This window comes from Fragaria vesca, linkage group LG6 (genome assembly GCF_000184155.1).
Source record: "Fragaria vesca subsp. vesca linkage group LG6, FraVesHawaii_1.0, whole genome shotgun sequence".
In the NCBI taxonomy this organism is placed as follows: Eukaryota; Viridiplantae; Streptophyta; class Magnoliopsida; order Rosales; family Rosaceae; genus Fragaria; species Fragaria vesca.
In genome coordinates this window covers 9759006-9779432 of record NC_020496.1, presented here as the reverse complement: position 1 = coordinate 9779432, position 20427 = coordinate 9759006, and the positions used below count along the sequence as shown (strand labels likewise).

The window sequence follows — 20427 nt, the reverse complement described above, 5'->3', positions numbered from 1 at the left end:
AGTCATGGTGGATTGTCTGCTGGTTTACGGGTTTGGGAGGTTGTTTTATCTACAACCGACTACAAGTATATATGAGGGGGAAAAAATATTTTCTTCAATTTCTCCTGTTGGTAGAATATCATTAGAATGTACGAGAAAGAAGTTGGTGGCTGACAAAGATTAGGGTTTTCAAGATAAGCATCTAAGCCCATAATTAGTCCACACCAGTGTCAAGCTCAAGCAGGTAGAGATTTCTTTAGGCCATCTACCTCTCATGCCCAGCACCACACACCATTTCACAATGACACACCATTGACACCAATGCCACCAATCCAAAGAATCAGTCATTACCAATTATGCCAAATCATTATATACACCACTCTCATAATAACATGCCTAATTCCCCACTACAAATTAAAACAATTCATCCAAACCTCAAAATCAAACACACACACACAACCCATCTGTCCTTCTCCTTCTCTTCCTCTTTTGCCTATCATCTATCTTTTCTTGCAATCTAAGTCTTATTGTGTTTTATTTTCCTCTTCTGTTGGTCCAACTCATCATCCCCACAATTTATAACACTACCCTAAAACCCCCCTCACACAACAACTCTCTGTCTCTCTCAGCCTTTACTGCAGAACACAGAAAATGACCTCAGTTTGTATATCAAACTGTGTCAGCGACGCCCGCGATCCCCGCGTGCCGATCCGGGCCACCTACGTCAACCTGTACAAGTGGCCTGAGTCCGACGCGGAGTTCGTGCGGTCTGTGAGCTCCAAGGGGCGGCGGTACAATGCGGCGGGGGTGCCGCATTGGCACCACCAACACCCTCGAGTGGTGGACAGCATATCATGCAGGCAAATGTACCTGAGGAGCTACACGTTCACGAGGAAAGAGACCGTGCCGGAGAAGACCCAGAAGTGCTTTGGCAGAGTCAAGGAGAGAATGGTAACTAACAACAACGATGAGAGGAAGAGGAGTAAGAAGAAGAAGGGTAAGAAGAGTAAGTGTTTGGTTCTGAGGAAAGTGAAGGAGTATTCAACTGCTGCTCTGTTTAGAATCTTTCAGAGGCTTCTGTCTTGTTCTGCTAGTGTAGATGTTGTGAATCATGATCAAGACTAAGTCATAAACTAGATTTTTTTTCTTTGGTTTTTGGTGCTTCTGTAATTTATAAGCCAGAGATGATGTTGTGTTTGTGTTTAAATTTCTCTAATATGTGTCAAATTTGGTTCTGCAATATTTCTGTACTTGAATGTTCTTGGTCTAGTGTTCTTTTTTTTTTTTTTTTTTTCTTCAGGACTATCCTCTGTTTCTATGCTTTGTAGATGCATAAAAGAAAAACCAAGATACCAACAGAACAGTAATTTGGTTATTTGGGTTTTACCAAGGTACTTTTTATTACTTCATCATAGCTTTTGGGTACTTTGCATTTGATTAGAGTGATTTGTCTTTGGCTTTTGGCCTAGTTTGGTTCATGATATAGACTAATAATATAAACTTAGTTTTAGCATATATCGGTAGCTTAACTAATTTTATAGTTGACTCATGAAAACTTAACTAGCAGGGTTGCTAAGTTTTGGTAAAGAATAGCTAAACTGTGCAGGGTTGAAAGTTTCAGTCAGCAAGTAATGTTTCAAACCTTCATTTTCATTGCATAGTAGGACTAGTTTTAGAGGGTCATACTCATTTGCAGAAAATTATAGCTGGAACTGCCCATTGGTTTATATGAAAGCCTCCAACAGTTGCAGCTTGAAAACTATACATTAACACAGACTTTAGCAGAAAATATTTGCTAATTCTGGATTTGGATTCGATTGGGAGGGAAGATATGAAAGGGACTGCTAGCTCTTTTGGTCAAAAATAGTAGAATGGTTGTGTGTCTAAAGGAAAAGCCTTTAGTTACGGGTGAAAACTCCAAAGATTAGGTGCCAAGTACAAGATAGAACTAAAAACAAAGCTACTGAAATGAACAATGGACCATGGTGAATGAAATAATTGGGTTGGCGTTGGATTTAGGAGTGTTCTCATTCTCATCCTCCTACTGCAAATCTTGAAATTTTGCATTTGAAATAATAGGAAGAGACACACATTAACAACCATGAATTTGCAACATAATATATCGAGTTTCTTCGTGTACGTGATTGATTGACAATCTAACAACATAACGTGTCAAACTATCTACAAGAACAGTTCCGAAATTGTAACAAATAGGGTTTTATCTTGATGACACTCATATGATAGCTAAGAGTGACAACTCTGGGCACTATGATAATAACCACCAAACGCATTGGCTTTTTGCCGATGGAGACTTGCACTCTAAGTCTCCAGGAAGTTAATCAATACGCCTGCTGCAAAAACTTGATTAATCCAACGGGGCTCATCAGTATAATCTGAAACTTGTAATCATTAGCAATAGCCAGGGGGTCCATTGAGATTTTTACTGAAGCCACAGTTTGCTTGGGGCCTTGTTCTCCCTTTTGATAGCTTTGGAAGAACCCTGGCCCTCTGGAAAACCAAGCACCTGCTTTCAGTTATGTAGAGTGTCCTAAAGCCATGTGCTTCTTTGGGGCCTTGTTCTTCCTTTTGCAGCTTTTGCTAACTAATCTAAATTCAGAACCTGGCCCTTTTAGTTTATGTTCAACGACTTGCAAGCCCAACATTGAAGCTTTAATTAGAAAAGCTTTAGTAACCTAACGTCCTAACCACAACTCCACAAGGCTCCAGATCTCAACAGTATTTATTAAAAGCAAGGAACCCAAAATCCCACAGATCTAATCCCACACACTTGATTATTTGTTTTCCATTTATTTCACAATGTAGTCTTTTAAGTTTTAACCATTTTTACTATGAAATCGAAAAAAAAAAAACAATTTTTATTATCTTTGGTTCTCTTCCTCAACTCTTAAGAACTGACATTTGCTGCATTTGTTTAACCGGATATAGGTCCTGGATTGGAGATAAATATCTCATATCTGATAGACAATTGTGTTTGGTAACCCACACAATAAACAATCTCATAAAAGTTAGCTTGTCAGGTTGTGATATGTTAGAAATTGTTGTGATTTTGATACTACTATTAGAATTTGTGGCTTGTTTCCACTATAGGAGATGGAAGTATAAAGAAGGGATTATTCCGTCATGTTTATCGGGAAGCTAACTTTGTTGCAGATCGGCTTGCTTCGTTTGGTTTTTCATCTTCCTCTCCATTAATATGATTTTACTGCCTTCTCCTCACATTGTCTCCGGTGTTTCATTTGGATTAGTTGAGAATGAGAGTTTTTAGAGGTTTCTGTTTTTATTTTGTTTCATCGAAAAAAATAGAACAGGGATTATGCTTAAGCTTGCTTCAACCATATTCTTTCATAATTTCGTACTCACTCACATTTTCGAGATTAATCTAGCCAGCTCTTGTAGGACTTCAACGTGCACTACATTTCAACAGGATATCCAATCTGGTTGAAATGGTGAGATAAAACTTACCCGTCACCGGCAACCACTCTTTCTATCTCTCTCTCTCTCTCTCTCTCTCTCTCTCAACCTTCAGCCACCATTGTTGTCTTCAACCACCAACCAAACCTCCGTCTTCTACCTCATAACAGGCATCAAATCCTCATCCTCTATCATCGTCTTCAACCTCCGAACCTCCACTTCTTCTACCTCATTGCAGGCATGAATTGCTAGTCTGTCCCAGGTGCTCCGATTAGCTTATTTAATCTTACAATTTTTATTTTTTAATATAATTATATTCTGTTGAATGTCAGTTAGCTAATCCCTCTCTTATCTGATCTTTTGCCAAAGTACCAAACACAAGATCAGATCTGTGCAATCTGTTCCAGTCTATATATCCTTCTCCAATGTAATCATGTGTCCCAAACACAGCCATTGTTTCTTCTGTAATAATGGGTATCAAAGTTTTGGTAGTATCTCTGATGCTAACTTCAATTCTTTTCTCTTTTCTGCACTTGATTCCAACCAGATTAACAACACCCACTCAGCCCATCATCAATCTGACCAAATCCAATATGAGTATTACTAACCCATATCCAGTGACCTTTTCATATCTGATCTCAGCTTCAAAAGGCGATTCCGTTAAACTCAAACGCATGCTCTATGCCCTTTATCATCCTGGAAATTACTATCTGATCCACATGGATTATGAAGCAACGGAAGCAGAACACAGAGACATAGCTGAGTTTGTGGGTGGAAACCCAGTTTTTGGGCAAGTGGGTAATGTTTGGATTGTGGGAAAACCCAACTTGGTAACCTATAGAGGACCAACCATGCTTGCTACCACTATTCATGCTTTGGCTCTGCTCTTGAGGACTTGCAGCAGGTGGGATTGGTTCATCAATCTCAGTGCTTCTGACTATCCTCTCATTACTCAAGATGATCTGATCCATGCCTTTTCTGACTTGCCAAGAGATCTCAATTTTATTCAGCACACCAGTCACTTGGGTTGGAAACTAAACAAGAGAGGCAAGCCTATTACAATAGACCCAGCACTCTACAGCCTCAATAAATCAGAGCTATGGTGGGTCATTAAACAAAGGACTCTCCCAACAGCTTTCAAGCTATACACAGGTTCAGCTTGGACAATGCTATCAAGGTCTTTTGCCGAATATTGCGTAGTGGGTTGGGACAATCTGCCCAGAACCCTCCTCCTCTACTACACCAACTTTGTCTCATCTCCTGAAGGTTACTTCCAGACTCTCATATGCAACTCAGAAGACTACAAAAACACCACCATCAACCATGACCTCCACTACATTTCATGGGATACACCTCCAAAGCAACATCCCAGGTCTCTCGGACTCAGAGATTTTAGAAGAATGGTTCAAAGCAACCGTCCATTCGCTAGAAAGTTCAAGGAGAATACCCCTGTGCTTAAAAAAATTGATCAACAGCTGCTTAAACGACGCCGCGGACAATTTGCTTATGGGGGATGGTGTTCTGGGAAAGAAAAGACGCAGAGTTTATGTTCAGGCCTGCAGAGTGAAAATTATGGAGTTTTAAGGCCAGGACCCGGTTCTAGGAGGTTGAAGTCATTGTTAACAAAACTTATTTCCACGAGGAATCATCAGAAGCAACAATGCAGATGATTCCTTTGAATCAGAAGTAACAATGCAGATGATTCCTTTGAACTAATATGAATAACTACTGCATGCTTGTAATTTGTACACGCCCTTCTGATGATTCCTTTGAACTAATATGAATAACTACTGCATGCTTGTAATTTGGACATGTCTTCTCTTCTGTATGCTATTGATTCTGTTAGCAAAAACAGTTTAACGTATGTTTCAGTGATAATATCTTTGGCAGTAACACATGTACAAGTAGTTTACTGTATTTCACTTCCTACAATACTGAGTAGTGAGTATTGTTTAGCTTAGGAATTAGGATCTTTCCTAGGCATTATATAGAAACAAAACAAACTGAACAAACTGATTCGACTGTTGTTTCAAGCGACTACCTCAATATTTGTAATATAGTATTGCAATAGCAATCGGTATTCCTCTTTGTTCTTAAGCGGATCTTGAATTTTGGAGCAGATATATCACATGCCCAGATGGGTTGTTTGGTGGCATTGCTCATCCTATTGTGCAGACGAACTAAATAAAATGCCAGCAAAACACAAAATGAATGTAATACAAAATCTTTGAATCAATTGTAGGAGGCATTTACCAATTATGGCGCTAACAAAGATAGAATGTTCAAAATCAGCACTACTTTTTGTCAAGGTGTTCATGACATGATTCAATACAAAGCCATTATAGAGTGTGCGTTTTAACACACCAGCTGAACTCACTCTTCTGAGCTAGCATTTGTATGAGCTCAAAAATGGAAAAAAGCAATGAAGAACTGATGTTACTTCCAGTGTAGAGGTCAACTATCGATGCTGCCATTTTTATACAAAACAAACAACCACTTCATACACGATTCTTACTCGGCATATAAATCATCAGATGAATTCAATGCAAAGTTTCAACTAAAAGAGCTACACAGACCATCATCAAGTTTGAATGTGAAATACATAGGGTGAAAAAAAGTAGGAGCTTTAACAAAAATAAGTATTCTCTAGCTTCCACCCAAAAAAAAGAATACTTCACCAGCATCTGATTGAGAATAATGAGTCTTTTCAAGGAGAGGACAAGCAACAAGGTGCATAGAAACAGTAATATGTACAGCCATATCAACCTTTCTGAAAAAAGAAGAAGAAGCAGTTTTGAAACAAAAAAAGTGAAATAAAAAGAACCCCTGTGAGCACAGGCCCAAAGAGCAGAACATCTCCACTTTGATCATAGTAAGATCTATGGAACAACTCAATCTGCAAAGTTGCATAAAGACAAACACAAAGAAGCTGGTTACTAACCTCTGAATTATGACTCAGAGGTCCAATGAAGATTAACCCTTTCCTAAATGACCAGTTGTCGCCAGTCTCAATTTATCTTCTTTGAAATGTCATGCTTACAGATTAGCTCCGGCTGAGCTTGAGGCAAGTCTTAGAGGTCAACAAAAGTTGCTCTCAAACTTCTAATACAAATGGTAGCAGTAACCTTGTAACCTTATCCTCTGCCTCTGGAAGTTTCCAACTAAGCTTGTATTAACAGTTTTAAGTTCTCTTTCATTAACTTCCTAGTGCCTTATGATCCTATTCTGTGCATCTGCTTGTTAGAACTAAGCACACCGTTACCGGTCTAATGTACTCATTAATCTTCTTAGTGCTGTGTGGTCTTACCTTATGCCTTCAACTAAGCTTACTATTAACAGTCTTAGCTACTCGTAATGAGTCCTAATTGGCTTAGGAAAAATGTAGCTATTTAACTATATCAGAAATGAAAGACACTTAAAAGCCTGCACACTGTTCTGACTAATATAGAACCCCCAACACATTGCAAGTATCTTCAAAGAGTATAATTACAATAAATAACCTCATGGCACTAAGCTTATCACCATCATGAATGAATGAAATTATCACACCTTGGAATGAATAGCTTAACTCTGATACTATTGTGCTTTCCCTTATCAGCATTACGGTTTATTTTCTATTAGCAGACCTATATGGATGACATAAATTAAGTGTTACATATCACATTCAGGCGGGAAAAGTTAGCACTACATACAGAATTTAATTCACATGACATTATAGTGCACAAATATTCTCAGAATTATGAATTGAAAATCATTAGCAGTATTTAAAGATGAAAATCCTAACAAATATAAGCTACACAGATGGTATCTTAAAGCATCAAACTTCTTATAACAAGTCATTTCATTTGAAAAATAATACAATTTGAAAGGTAAACAGATGAGGCAACAGTAGTAGCAGCAGACCTGACCCAGCAACTCTATCCATATGTCCGATAAGCGGAACTCAAAACATCAGCGGCATCATATCAATACAAAGGGGCAGCACAGAACCAATTCTACCCAATTCAAAGCTCAAACTCTTCGTCCCTTAGAGCCATCTCTGCAGCCTCTTCTTCCTCCTCATCAAGAATGAAGTACTCGTTCCTCTCCACCGGCCTGAACATATAGAACATGACCATGTAAAACGCAAGACTCGCAGTCTCCTCTGCGGCATTGCTCACCCACTGGTACTTATAAGCCGCAATGGTCTTAAGCGCAAACACCACAATCCTTGTGAAGTACAAGTACCCAATAACCACAATGTAGAACTGCCTAAAAAGAGTCAACTTGGCCAAGTTCCTAGCCGCCTTCCCGTCGGTCTTGGAAGTCTCCCTTAAAGACCGAATCGACCACACAATGGGGAAAATAATAGCACAGCAGCAGATAATATCAACCAACAAGAACACCTGGTTCCAGGTCACCCAATCTTTAATAAACGGCCCGGTCTCGCCGATCACAACCGAAGCCAAATTGGCCAGAACCTGCAGAGGGATCACAATCATCAACACCTTCTTCTCCTTCTCCTGCAGAAACGGCTTCAAGAAAGACCACCCGGTCCCGATCAACACGATCACCGTAAACAACAGAACCACACGGAGAAACTGGAAAATGTAGAAGAGCACATCCCAGCCGTGCGCCGTGCCGGTGACCTTGACGTAGTGCTTGTCCTCGGCGGCGCAAATGAGATTCAAGGCCTTCATGAGGAGGAGTCCCCCCATGAGAATGTGGATCCGGTGCGTCGAGAGCTTGTGAGAGTAGCAGAGGTAGATCCAGAACCCTAGGAAGGCGAGATACGCGACGGAGAAGACGGAGAAGAGCGAGGGGAGGTGGGTGAGGCCGGCGGAGAGGTAGTCACGAGAACCGTCGGGGTCGAGGTTGTAGACCTCGGTGCGGACGTCCATGGTGACGGTGGTCTCCGGCGCGCAATTGGCGAAGAAGAGGGAGTACTCGTTGGGGGCGGTGACGGGGTAGGAGTGGTTGAAGGTGGAGGCCGGCGGCGGCGAGAGGTTGCGGAAGTTGAAGAGGCGGAGGATGTAGCGAGAGTCGAGGACGCAGAGCTGAGGGTTCTGCTGGATCTCGACGAGGACCTGGAGGAGGGACTCCTCCGATAGGAGGAAGAAGCCGAGCCGCGAGGAGTCGATGTCGGCGATCTTGGAGGTGACGGAGACGGAGGAGACGCTGATGGTGACGTGGCCGGTGTGTGTGAAGCCGAATTTCTCGAAGAGGATCATGGGGCGGGTGTCGGCGGAGATCGTGAGGGACTTGATCTCCGCCGCGGCGAGGGAGGCGAGGGCGAGGAGGACGGCGAGGAGGAGAGGGGCGACGAGGGGTAGTTTCGTCATTTTGGGGTTCATCGACGCCGAGGTCAATGGAGGAGAGGAGGAGAGGTGGGGGAGATCGAGGAGGAAGAGAGGGGTGGATATTGGGGACGAAGGAAGCAAAGTTTTCTGGCGTGGATTTTAAGATTTGTTTTGGTTTGACGATAATGACCCTGAACCTGGATCTGGATTGAACCTCAATTGGGCCTGTTTTGGGCTGGGAAGGACGGCAGGGTCGGCAGGCCCGGAATCTTTTACTTTGTTGGGGAATCATTTGCAGAACGTGAACCTATAATTCGGAGGGGATTCTTGTTCCATCTTCCAAGTAAGGGTGGACTCACTGCAAATTTTCCCAAATTTGCCACACTGTAGAATTGTTTCGATGGTAGGATTTACCGTATTCAATTAGATCCGGTCATATATGGAATCAGGATAACACGTTTGATTTGGGTAAAAGAGAACGAGCGAGACTGATGAGAAAATGAGAACATATTTATGTTACGCTAACAAATGTCATAAGCCCTACCTTAACCCAATTGAGATTATAAATGCGGTTTGCGACGATTTTCGGGGTCTTAGTGTTATTTTCCTCACACTTGTTCAAAGTGTTTTTGAAATACAAATGTGAACAGTGTCTTGTATGGTATATATCTGGAATTGGAGCGTCATTTAATCGAAATTTTTCTATTTCTCATACAATAGCTTGGAAGTGGCACTAGATACTCAAAATACTGTAGATTAAACCAAGAAAGATCGCATCCCTTGGATCTCATTGATAGGTGAATATAGTCTTTTTTAGCACCCCAATAATTTATTTTGGTGGTCACCATGTGCTAATTTTGGAAATCTGGCAGCAAACAAAATTAAGGAAAAGTGGGCTTGCACATTTTGTGTTGGACGTGATTCGGTGATTGACCGAGTTAACGGATTTTGGGCTGAGAAGGCCGAAAAGCCCATAATCGGGTCTCTATGACTCTATCGTCTTCGGAGAGATCCAATTGTACAATGTCACAAATGGCCTTTGTTCTAAATTGTAGATGTCTACGTTTTTTTTTTTTGAGGAATTGAAGATGTCTACGTTAAACATATTAAAGTTATGAATTGACAAAAAACAAACGAGGTACATGAAACCATTAATGTGGCTGGGATATAATTTTTGTAAGCCAACGATGTCACTTTCTGAATATTTTTCTTTTCCTTTTGGCATTTGGTCTAGATTCCAAATTATGTGATAGTTGAGTTTTCAAATTCAATTTTGTATTTTTTGTTTTTCTTATAGAATATGACAAAAATTTATTCAAAAATAGCTGGCATACACAATGAGTGAAAACATTTAAAACTGCCACATCTTTTTTGTTTATTCAAAACGATTAATTGAATATCTGTTACTTTGCTTTCTTGTTTTTCAAATATCACCATCTTATTCAGGTTACTATTTATTTAATGCTTGAGGTGAATATCTCCAACAAAATCGTGGTTGATCTTTCTTTCGTATTTGATGAGCGAAAAAAAGGTAAACCATTTGTTCCAAAACTAAGGTCATAACAATATCCCGTTTGTGTGAGATACTTCAAAGGTTAAGAGGAAAGAAAGAAAACAATAAGTTGAGCTCCGAGATAAATATCGAGACCCTCTCTTTGTTTTCACCTCTCAGTTCATTTGAAGCTAGTATTCGAGAACATGTTTAATACGAGTCATGATGATAAGGTCTTGTGCTCGGTTCCACTACACAAATTCACAACTTTTTTCGAGACATTTGTTTAGCTCGAGTCTTATTGTACGAGTTCGTTATAGTCTGATAAGAACACAAGTGAAGTTCGCTAGGGTTCAAGATATTTGTGCAGAGGCCAAGATGAGTTGGATCAAGAGTTGTATCCTGCAGGATAGCCGTCTACATTCAATCAAGCTGCAAAGGTGCGGGGGACGAAATTCTGTCTCAGGACATTGCTTTTGCAAACCTCTCTCGGACCACCTAATTTGTATTTAACTCAGGATATTATGGGAAACTTATATCTAGACCGTATTAATTTTTTGTTCTCTTCGAGACGAACACTCGAGCAGCACCACGAGGTGCCGAGGTGGAGAGGTCCGACTCAACCCGTTCAAACATGGCGACACGACATGTAACTAAACGAAGAAACTTACACAAATATTACCATAATATCCTTTCCCAAACCGCCACAATTACACGTCTGTACTGCGAAGCATCCCCGTAATTTCACTCATCTACAGTACCCTTTTTGATATTCCATTCCAGGAGTACCTATTTAATGGTTTTAGCCATGGTGTTTTCTCTTCCTGGTTTATTCCTCTTATTATCCAAATAATCGTCCCACACGAAAATTCCAAAAGCTTAAACTGACTTCAACCCAAGAAGCAGCACAGCATTCCCAATTTCCCAGAAGCCCAAGAAAGATCAACATTCGAACAAAGTTGGAGTCTTTGAGCTGTTTGATTGCTCACCAAAGTCAAGCCGGTAAGTTCAACATCACAAATCATCAAATTATTTTACGTTTCTTTGATTTTGATGCATAAAGATTGAAGCTTTCAAAGCATTTTCGTTAATAATTACTGGGTTTGATTCTGTTCTTTGATTATTGTATTGGAGAATCATGGTTCTTGCTTCGTTTGATTACCTAGAAACTCGTGAAGTTTGAAACTTTGGTTTCAAAATCAGTGCCTAAATGGGTCTTGATTGCACTTCTGTGTTGGTGAATTAATGTGTGATTTTTTTGGTTCCATTTTCTGTTCTGCAGATCATAATAGTAGTTGAAGATTTTGAGTTTAGATGTTAATTGGGGTTTCACTAAATTTGGAGAGGTGGGATAGTCTGACCAGATGAATGTGGTTGGCAAAGTTGGGAGCCTAATTTCCCAAGGTGTTTACTCTGTTGCCACCCCCTTTCATCCTTTCGGCGGGGCAGTTGATGTCATTGTTGTTCAGCAGCAAGATGGGACGTTCCGAAGTACACCTTGGTATGTTCGGTTTGGAAAATTTCAGGGTGTTTTGAAAGGTGCGGAGAAGGTTGTTCGGATAAATGTGAATGGCATCGATGCCAACTTCCATATGTATCTTGATAACTCGGGTGAGGCTTACTTTATAAGGGAGGTTGATCCTAGCAAAGGAAGTGAGGCGAATGGGGCTGATCCGGATAATTTAAAACGAGAAGATGGAGATGGCCAGAATGCAGGTAATCTTGACCATCCTAGACTTGAGCATAGTGTCTCTGATTCGGCAGTGTTGCATGAATGTGATTCATTTGGTGCAAATCGGTTAGAGAGGGCGGAATCTGATGTTGATCGGAAGTTTTATGAATTTCAAGATGATCAATCTTCTCTAGAAGGTTCAGCTGAGTTATCAGAGTATGGGTCGTCTCGATATGATAATTTTGATACTGATCTTCTTGGGGAATCACAGACTTTAAGCCCAGAAGTTATATTGGTGAGTGTGGATGGTCATGTATTGACTGCCCCCATCTCAGCATCAGAACAGAATGCAGAGAATTTGCAATTAGACACGCCTCGGTTTAATCTGGGCCCCGGTGAAGAGACTGACTTCTGTGAAGGAAATGAGGAGTTGAGTTCGGGAGAGAATGCTTGGGCCGCTGATTATATTAGTAAGCTGGATGCACCTAGAACTAGTGTTGCAGCCAGTAAAGTTCGCAGCATTCAAAATAATAATAATGATACTGGTCTCCAAATTGAAGTTTGTGAAGGAAAAGAAGAACAGGCCTATCAAGCTCAAGAAACTCAAAAGACTTCAAGCCCGGACAGGGATCTTCAGATGCATAGTGATTCAGAAGATGTAATTGCTAATAAGGCAGAGCTTTCTGGGAGCTGCTTGGAGCTAACAGAGCTGGGCGAACGTGCTGGTAAAAATGATGTTGAAGATGAGGATTCAACAGAACAGTCTCAACAGACTCTGGATGCTGGTATTGTCGAACTAAAAAAGAACAATGAGTTGTCTGCTTCCTGTGGTTCTGATTTACCTGACAACAATATGTCTCCAGATTTACAAGTTGGAAATGATTCAGGACTTGCATCTGAGGCTAGTGTTGACAGCACTTCAATGTATTCTGTCAGCAATGATATAGAAAGGAAGGATGAACAAATGGGTGCTGACAGCAGTTCTGTTCAGTCTGTCAGCTTTGATTTTGAAAGGAAGGATGAACAAATTTCCGCACATTCTGTCAGCAATGGTTTAGAACGGAAGGAAGAAGAAATCAGTAATGACAGTGTATCTGAACATTCTGTCAGCAATGCATTGGCAGAAGTTAATGGGACAGAGACTGGGCAAGAAAGAGGTGAAACCGGAGATGAATGCAGTAAAAGTGAGTTGATAGAACCAGGAACAGCATCTACCAGTGAAATAACACAAGATTATTCAAGTACTAGTAAGTACCTTTTACTGGCTTCCATTGTTATCTAACATTTTTGAATCTTTCTATTTCCGCTCGATTCTAGAATCTTATTTTTGTTTATCCATTATGCAATTTTCAGGGTTTGAGATCTCACTGTGTAGGAATGAACTTCGGGCGGGTATGGGCATGACTGCTGCTGCTGAAGCCTTTGATGCCCATCATGTTTCTGCAGAGGATTTCAAAGCTTCTGCTTCAGCAATTATAAAAAATGAAAACCTGATCATCAGATTTAAAGATAGATACTTTTCATGGGAGAAAGCAGCTCCTGTTGTTCTCGGAATGGCTGCATTTGGTCTAGATTTACCCCTTGAGAGCAAGGATGCAATTCCTGTAGAACAAGATGATACAGAAAAACCGTCCACTCCTTCTGGACGCAGATGGAGGCTGTGGGCTATTCCATTCCGAAGGGTCAAAACACTTGAGCACACCAGCAGTAATTCTTCAAATGAGGAGGAATTTGTTGATTCTGAATCCAGTTTGCATAACTCTCAAGTTGAAGCAACTCCTGAGTCCCCTCAAAAGCAATTTGTAAGGACAAATATTCCCACCACTGAGCAGATAGCATCTCTAAATCTCAAAGATGGCCAAAATGTGATAACTTTCAGTTTCTCTACCAGAGTTTTAGGAACACAACAGGTTTGTCAATATTTGGTGCTCTTTTAAATCTGAACAGTAGCGTGCATAGTTGGATTTTCCTAACAACTGATGCTTCTGTTTACCAGGTCGATGCACATATATACTTGTGGAAATGGAATGCACGCATTGTAATTTCTGATGTTGATGGAACTATCACCAAGTAAGGCTACTGTCTGTTTAATATGTTTTTAATTGTTAATGCAGAATTAGTTGAGCAATGCTGAAAGTTGTGATTTTCTTCCCCACCCCACCACCATAGGGCAAAACCATAAGATGACCTGGTCTGTTTTGTTAGACTAGTACCCATGGACTATTGTATGATAGTACAAGAAACCAATAAAACCTGTTGGAAATAAAAGAAAAAAAAGTTCAAAAATCCATAAAGGACAAGAATTACACTATTATTATTGCCTAGTTCAATGCAACTTTAACCTTGATACGTGTTTCCAGGTCTGATGTTTTAGGTCAGTTTATGCCATTAGTTGGAAAGGATTGGACACAATCTGGGGTGGCTAGATTGTTCTCTGCAATTAAGGTACATTTCTTGCTTATGTCTTAGCCCGATGATGTTAATGTTTTGTTAAAGACTTGAACTCAGTGATCCAACTGAATTTAGTGTGACTGCATAATATTTTGGCAATTTGGCCTATAAGAACCTGATCTTAATTGAGCTCTCGTGTTTTGTTTGTTGGACCCTCGCAACTAATTGTTTTATACATCATTATGAAATGATCTGGTTTTATTTTGTAAATTGATATCTAATACTGAGGCCTGCTTTAACAACAGGAAAATGGATATCAGCTACTGTTTCTGAGTGCACGTGCAATTATACAGGCATACCTCACGAGAAGCTTTTTAAATAATCTAAAACAGGTAACCTAAAAACCTGGTCTTTGGTACCCGTCATTCTAATACATCACCAAAGTATGGTTGCTTTCTTTTATGGTCATAGGGATATAACTCATATAAGGCTTGTAGTGTTGAGTTTGTTAGTTGCTTGTTGATATTCTGTACTTGCAGGATGGAAAAGCTTTACCCAGTGGACCTGTTGTTATCTCACCTGATGGATTATTTCCTTCATTATTTCGCGAAGGTGAGGTTGTCTCTCTTAACATGTTCAGAACTACTTCAGCTTGCACGCACTAACCTTACTACAGAGTTTTTGCATGTACTGTCATCGCTCCTTTTGTTTTCCAATGAGTCTGTGAAAAATTAAAAGCAAAAGGGAAACTGATAGTGGAGAAACATAAATTAGCAAGAGTGTTGGTGGTATGTGTTTCTTTAACTGTATGAAGTTTACCACAATAATAAAATAATTTAGAGCTGATAGTTTAATTTTCGGTCAAATCAGTGAATTTTGACCTTCATAATGGGGTGCCCAGGCTGAAGGAGCAGCCACTTTTTTTTTTTGTTTTTTGGGGTGGGGGGTCTCTCTGGTTCATGTATTTCTTTTTGATAGCCTATAACATTCCCTATGTATTCGGTCTCTGGTTCAACTATAAGAAATCATTTCCTTGATGATTTTTCCTTTCCCTTTTATGGTACTAACTCGACCATTTGTTGTCATCATTGATCCCAAATAAAGAGCATGTGGTAGTATCTAGATTATATGTACATCATAGCGCTGTGACCAGATTCAGCTGGCGTATCATTTGTCTGAATATTGGAATGCTACCTACTTTGAAGTTTTATTTTTATATTTATTAATATTTAAATGAAAGGTTAACTTGCTCTTATTGATTAGTTTGTATTCACCCATTTCCTGATGGCAGTTGTAAGAAGAGCACCGCATGAATTCAAAATTGCCTGTTTAGAGGTAAATGGCAATAAAATACAACTCAAATTCATATTCACACTTTTAATTGGCATTGGATCATGTTCTTATTTTATGTGTTAATCATATACCGCAGGACATAAAAAAACTATTCCCCCAGGATTACAATCCATTTTATGCGGGTTTTGGAAATAGAGATACAGATGAGCTCAGCTACAGAAAAATTGGGATTCCAAAGGGCAAGATTTTTATAATCAATCCCAAGGTTTTTATCTTTTCACTGTTGTCTTCCACAACCAAAGAGCCGATGCTCATATTTTTCTGTGGCTTAACTTTCTTATATCTCATTGATTGGCAGGGTGAGGTGGCCATCAGCCACCATCGTGCTGGTGATGTGAAGTCGTATACATCTTTACATACTCTTGTCAATGACATGTTTCCTCCAACTTCATTGGTTGAGCAGGTAACTTAAAATCTTCTGCATCCTTTCCTCGCAAAATAAACTTTAAAATGGGTAGAAAGAGATGTGCAACTCTGACGTACTCTTACTTTGCTCTGAGTTTGCCCACATGAGGGACTCAGTAACAATCATTACTATGTTTTATGTTTGAAATAAACCTGATTTCCAAAAAAATTTGCAGGAAGACTTTAACTCATGGAACTATTGGAAACTGCCATTGCCAGAAGTTGACCTATAGTGATGTTTTTGACCAAGAGAAAATGTACATTTCCCTTTTGGCCAACATTAGTGGCTTCAAGGAGCATATACAACATAAGAGGATCACAGACTTTGCATTCTTCCTGATCTTCAAAATGTCTGCACAGAACTGGCCAGTTGTACTTATTAGCGAGAATTGCAGTCCATTGACGCTGTACTTGTAATAGAAATATGGAATCATTGATAACCAGAAAGCTCTCTTAAAGAATAGACAATTTAGTTCTCTTATGTGCAAGGCAAACTGAATGAGTATGACGCATCGAGTGGCTGTGTTCTTTCCGATGTTAACTAGCCACTCAAAAAGTACTCTTCATTTATGTTGAGAAAAACAATACAGTACTACTACCATTACAGTTCTCTTGAATTTGGAAGGAAACGCAGGTACATATGCTTAAATTCTTCTACTCATGGTCGAGATACTGGAACTTTAGTCCTATCCTCTGTTCTAGCTGAAACTTGTTAAGATAAGAGTTCCTCAAAAAAGTCGCAAGGAATTCCTCAAAGAACTCACAAGGATTCATAGAATTTGAAGGCAACAGCTGGGTAAAATGAGAGGTCAACATCTTATGAGTCATGACATGATTGTTTTGAGTTTATTTTGCTTTTTGCCTCATTTTAGTCTTTTTCATGTTTCAATCTTCAGACCCATTCACCCATCCATATCTGATACTGTATACTACAGAATATGATGGAAATGCTTCAAGGTTGGCAAAAACCATTATTCATCAACTTTCAGATTCCTTGATGCAGTAATTTACCTATATACTAAACGTTGGTCTACTGTTTATAATCACATCGACTCTGTCACATCGACTCTGTCAACAATAAAATATTTGCAATCTTTTCTGCCAAATTCTCCCCATCCGTCGGGCATCTCTCCCTCGTCTGCAAAGCTCACAGTTAAATGAAAGGGGGAAATAGTCACATCACTGAAATTGGATACAATCTGACATTGCATTTAAAGAAATACACAATCATTACCTACAGAACTAGCTGAACTGCCTTTTTTGCACTAATGACGTCCCAAAAGCCATCACTACAATTAAAAAAAATTGCCAGGTTATTTTTGTAACATGTAATATCTATCTTCATACATTATATCATTCAAAAATTATTCCCGCAGTTAGACCAGCATAACAAAATCCTGTAAAAGAAAATTATCATGTATAATTCAAAAACTGCATCAAGTGCAAAGGATACGTGCCAGCGAACAAATATACAATAGTGAATAAGATTACTTTTTATTTATAATATTAATACTCTTTACTTTTGGTGGGTGTGATTCCGTTTATGCCCACTGTTTCTTAAAAAACCACAAAATTACCATTAACCCTAGATATATGATTGCATTTTATATAATTAGTTGTTGTTGAGGGTGTTGTGGGTTGTGAAGTAATTTTTGAACTCTTATCTTCATTACCATGTCTTAATTTTTTTTTTTTTTTTTTCATAGATCTCACAAAGGGTATTGTTATCGAAGTCAATCTAAAATAGGGTAATGGTATCATAGACCAAGGTTAAGCAAGTTTATTTTCTTAATTATTAAGGTGAAACAATTTTGGTTCTATTTTAGCAACGGAATATTAATTGAAGTACATACATCTTTGATTTGGCCAACGAAATTATCTGATTGCAAACCAACTCCTAATTAACAAAACGTACTAAGTTAATTTAAATATCGTGTGATGAAGTACTATGTTATATATACTAATGCAATATATTTGGTTTTTGTTTTGTTTACTTTTAACTTACTTAATTTCTCATCTTTGGTTTTAGTTTTGTTTACTTTCAATTGAGTTGGTTCCTCATTTTTAGTTTGGTTTTATGTCAGGTTCTTATCTTTGACATTTTGAGATAAATCTCTTTAGGAGCTTGAGATAGATATTCTTTTCAGTTAATTAATCACTTGCTTTGTGTGTGTGTTTGTTTTTTTTTTTTTTCTTTCCTTTCTTCTGTGTATGAAATAGATCTTTAGAGTTAGTCTTTTTTTCCCTATCTTTAGTTTCCTATAAATCAAATTTTCTAAAATTTCACCGATTATTATTGACCACTTGCAAAAGATTCAAGTTTTTATAGTCAATTCTTGAATGATTATGCATTTCTGATTTTTTTCCGACTATAGATTTATTCTTTAATCATTGATTGATCTTTACATATTGTGAACCCAAGCAAGGAAAAATCTGCAGTGTTTTATCTAACTCTTAATAAGTTAAGATTGCGTTTTTGGTGAAAAACAGTTAAACAAATAGGAGCATTTTGTACAGTCAAAACTGGAGCTATATTTTCGATCATACTGCTCCAGATAAGTTGTTCTGCTTTGTGCACTTACAAGACATTTACTATTTTGGGTAGGACACAACACTAAATGTTATGTTATGTAGTGTTGTTGTTTTTGTAATAGCTCCATTATTAGAATCATATGTATATGTGATATACAATATATTGAAGTTTCTATGAAGTATATATCAAAAACTTTTCCATCAATCAACTGAATCATTAACCAGTTTTATAAATATACACCGCGTCAAGGCGCGGGTATCAACTCTAGTTGAAATACAAGTTACGACCTACCTATGCCTCGAACAATGACAACAGCAAAATAAAACTAAAGTGGAACGGTGAACGGCGAGGCGTATATGCCAGCCTGAGGCAACCATTGTGCTTTTGGTGGCCACAAAGTCCGAATTGCACAACCGGCCATGGGTTCATCCTGGTTATCTTTAAATCTTTTAGAAGAAGAAGATTGCTCAGTCTGCTGATTCTGCTTCTTCTCAAAGAGCCATTCTTCATCACCAGAATCGTTGAACATCGATTGGGTTAGAAGCAGAGGTGGAAGCTGATCAAAGTTCTTGATCAGAGTTTCAGAAGCTTGTGCATCAGCTTGCCTCTGAATCTGGTCGCCAACTGGGGATGAGGTACCCACGTAAACTTTTGGCGACGACCCGATCAATTCGATTTTCTTGGTCTCTTGTGGGGCATCTTGGCCGGTCTGCAAATTTCGTCTCAGCTTCAGTTTCAGTTTCATTGTGGTTCCGAGTTGGGCACTGCAGCTCCATGCTTCTTCATGTTTCATGATCATCATTATCTGACTGAAGGAAGTGAGACGGGTATGATTTATAAGCAACTTTCCTGGCTAGTTTCCTTGGGTCAAGTGGAAAGCAAATTAGACCAATCAGATTGAACGACAAATAACTTGGAGGCTTTCTTTTCCTCGTCAAGTAGGGAAAACCACACATTTCGTGCCTAGCTCTGTCCTTTCCCTTTGTATTCGGGAATAACTATTTCCTATTGAGTTTTGGAAAGATTTTTCCATCTTTCATTTGAATTTTCTTGTAAAAATAGAACTTGTGCAAACTTTATCAACCGAAGTTGTTTGTCCTTGTGAGAAATAACGTGGTATGTTTCTCTCACATTAAAAATTGAGCAAGAACATTGAGAATTTAAATGTAATTATATTTATTTAATTTAATTAGACTTTTCGAGCTATTGTCGATAAGTTTTGGACCTTTGGTAGTTAGTAAGGTATATTGACTATATTCAATCAGGATTCTGTAAGATTGTTTTGTATTTAGAAGCCCTTTAAAATTTTATGGTATTTAGTAGGACTGCGCTTGATACCTCTAGCATTTGGAACATTTTCTTCTTCATAAAAAAGGTTTGCAATGCGCAGATCTTCAATGTCATCTGGTTCATTAGATAGAACAAGGTTGCAAGGCTGCAGAGGCTATTCCATTACAATTAGGTCCAAAAGTGGACTAGTGATTAGCTCAGATGACTTTTCTTGAATCAATGTGTTATTAGCTGCAGGCATAATCTCCAATATGTCATCAGAGGCATCCTCATGAACAACCATAGCAGTAACTGAATTCTTGCTTGTTGTAGGGTCTAGTTCAAAGAACTTCTTCTTGAGGATTACAAGTTTACGGCTGTTTGGTTCAGATAGAGGAAATCAATGGCGGAAGCAGGTGGGGGCCAGCGGGGTCATTGCCCCACTCAGCTTTTGACGGTCTCTTTTTTTAATTTTTTTATTTGTTTTCCCGTACGTACTATATATATATATATACATGGTGGTGTTATTAACACACCTATTTTTTGCTATTAACACATCTATTTTTTACTATTAACACATTCCATCTATGATGAAAGCTAATCATGAATCAAATTCAAGTGA

At 38.9% G+C, this 20427-nt stretch overlaps 4 protein-coding genes across 7 annotated transcripts; 3 read left to right on the top strand and 1 right to left on the bottom strand.

Annotated features, from left to right (window-relative positions):
* Positions 1-471: 471 nt before the first annotated feature.
* On the top strand, positions 472-1217 carry LOC101314581. The gene has a single exon (XM_004302761.1). The coding sequence runs from the start codon at positions 631-633 to the stop codon at positions 1102-1104; it is 474 nt and encodes a 157-aa protein (XP_004302809.1). The 5' UTR covers positions 472-630; the 3' UTR covers positions 1105-1217.
* A 2231-nt stretch (positions 1218-3448) lies between these two features.
* Positions 3449-5166, top strand: LOC101313717 (xylosyltransferase 1-like). Of its 4 annotated transcripts, none has more exons than XM_004302757.1 (2): positions 3449-3673; positions 3781-5166. In XM_004302757.1, exon 2 carries the CDS (start codon positions 3882-3884, stop codon positions 5079-5081), a length of 1200 nt encoding a protein of 399 aa, XP_004302805.1. In that variant the 5' UTR covers positions 3449-3673; positions 3781-3881; the 3' UTR covers positions 5082-5166. The 4 variants fall into 4 exon arrangements, with proteins under 4 accessions (XP_004302805.1, XP_004302808.1, XP_004302806.1 ...); XM_004302760.1 differs by having other exon boundaries at positions 3455-3673; positions 4054-5166; XM_004302758.1 differs by having other exon boundaries at positions 3517-4315; positions 4403-5166.
* A 1985-nt stretch (positions 5167-7151) lies between these two features.
* On the bottom strand, positions 7152-8833 carry LOC101313428 (protein GPR107-like). Its single transcript, XM_004302756.1, has one exon. The coding sequence runs from the start codon at positions 8742-8744 to the stop codon at positions 7416-7418; it is 1329 nt and encodes a 442-aa protein (XP_004302804.1). The 5' UTR covers positions 8745-8833; the 3' UTR covers positions 7152-7415.
* A 2172-nt stretch (positions 8834-11005) lies between these two features.
* On the top strand, positions 11006-16619 carry LOC101313132 (phosphatidate phosphatase LPIN3-like). Its single transcript, XM_004302755.1, has 12 exons — positions 11006-11184; positions 11465-11898; positions 11986-13101; positions 13208-13764; positions 13851-13924; positions 14215-14299; positions 14551-14637; positions 14785-14857; positions 15537-15580; positions 15675-15803; positions 15897-16001; positions 16180-16619. Exons 2-12 carry the CDS (start codon positions 11547-11549, stop codon positions 16234-16236), a joined length of 2679 nt encoding a protein of 892 aa, XP_004302803.1. The 5' UTR covers positions 11006-11184; positions 11465-11546; the 3' UTR covers positions 16237-16619.
* The last annotated feature ends 3808 nt before the right edge of the window (positions 16620-20427 follow it).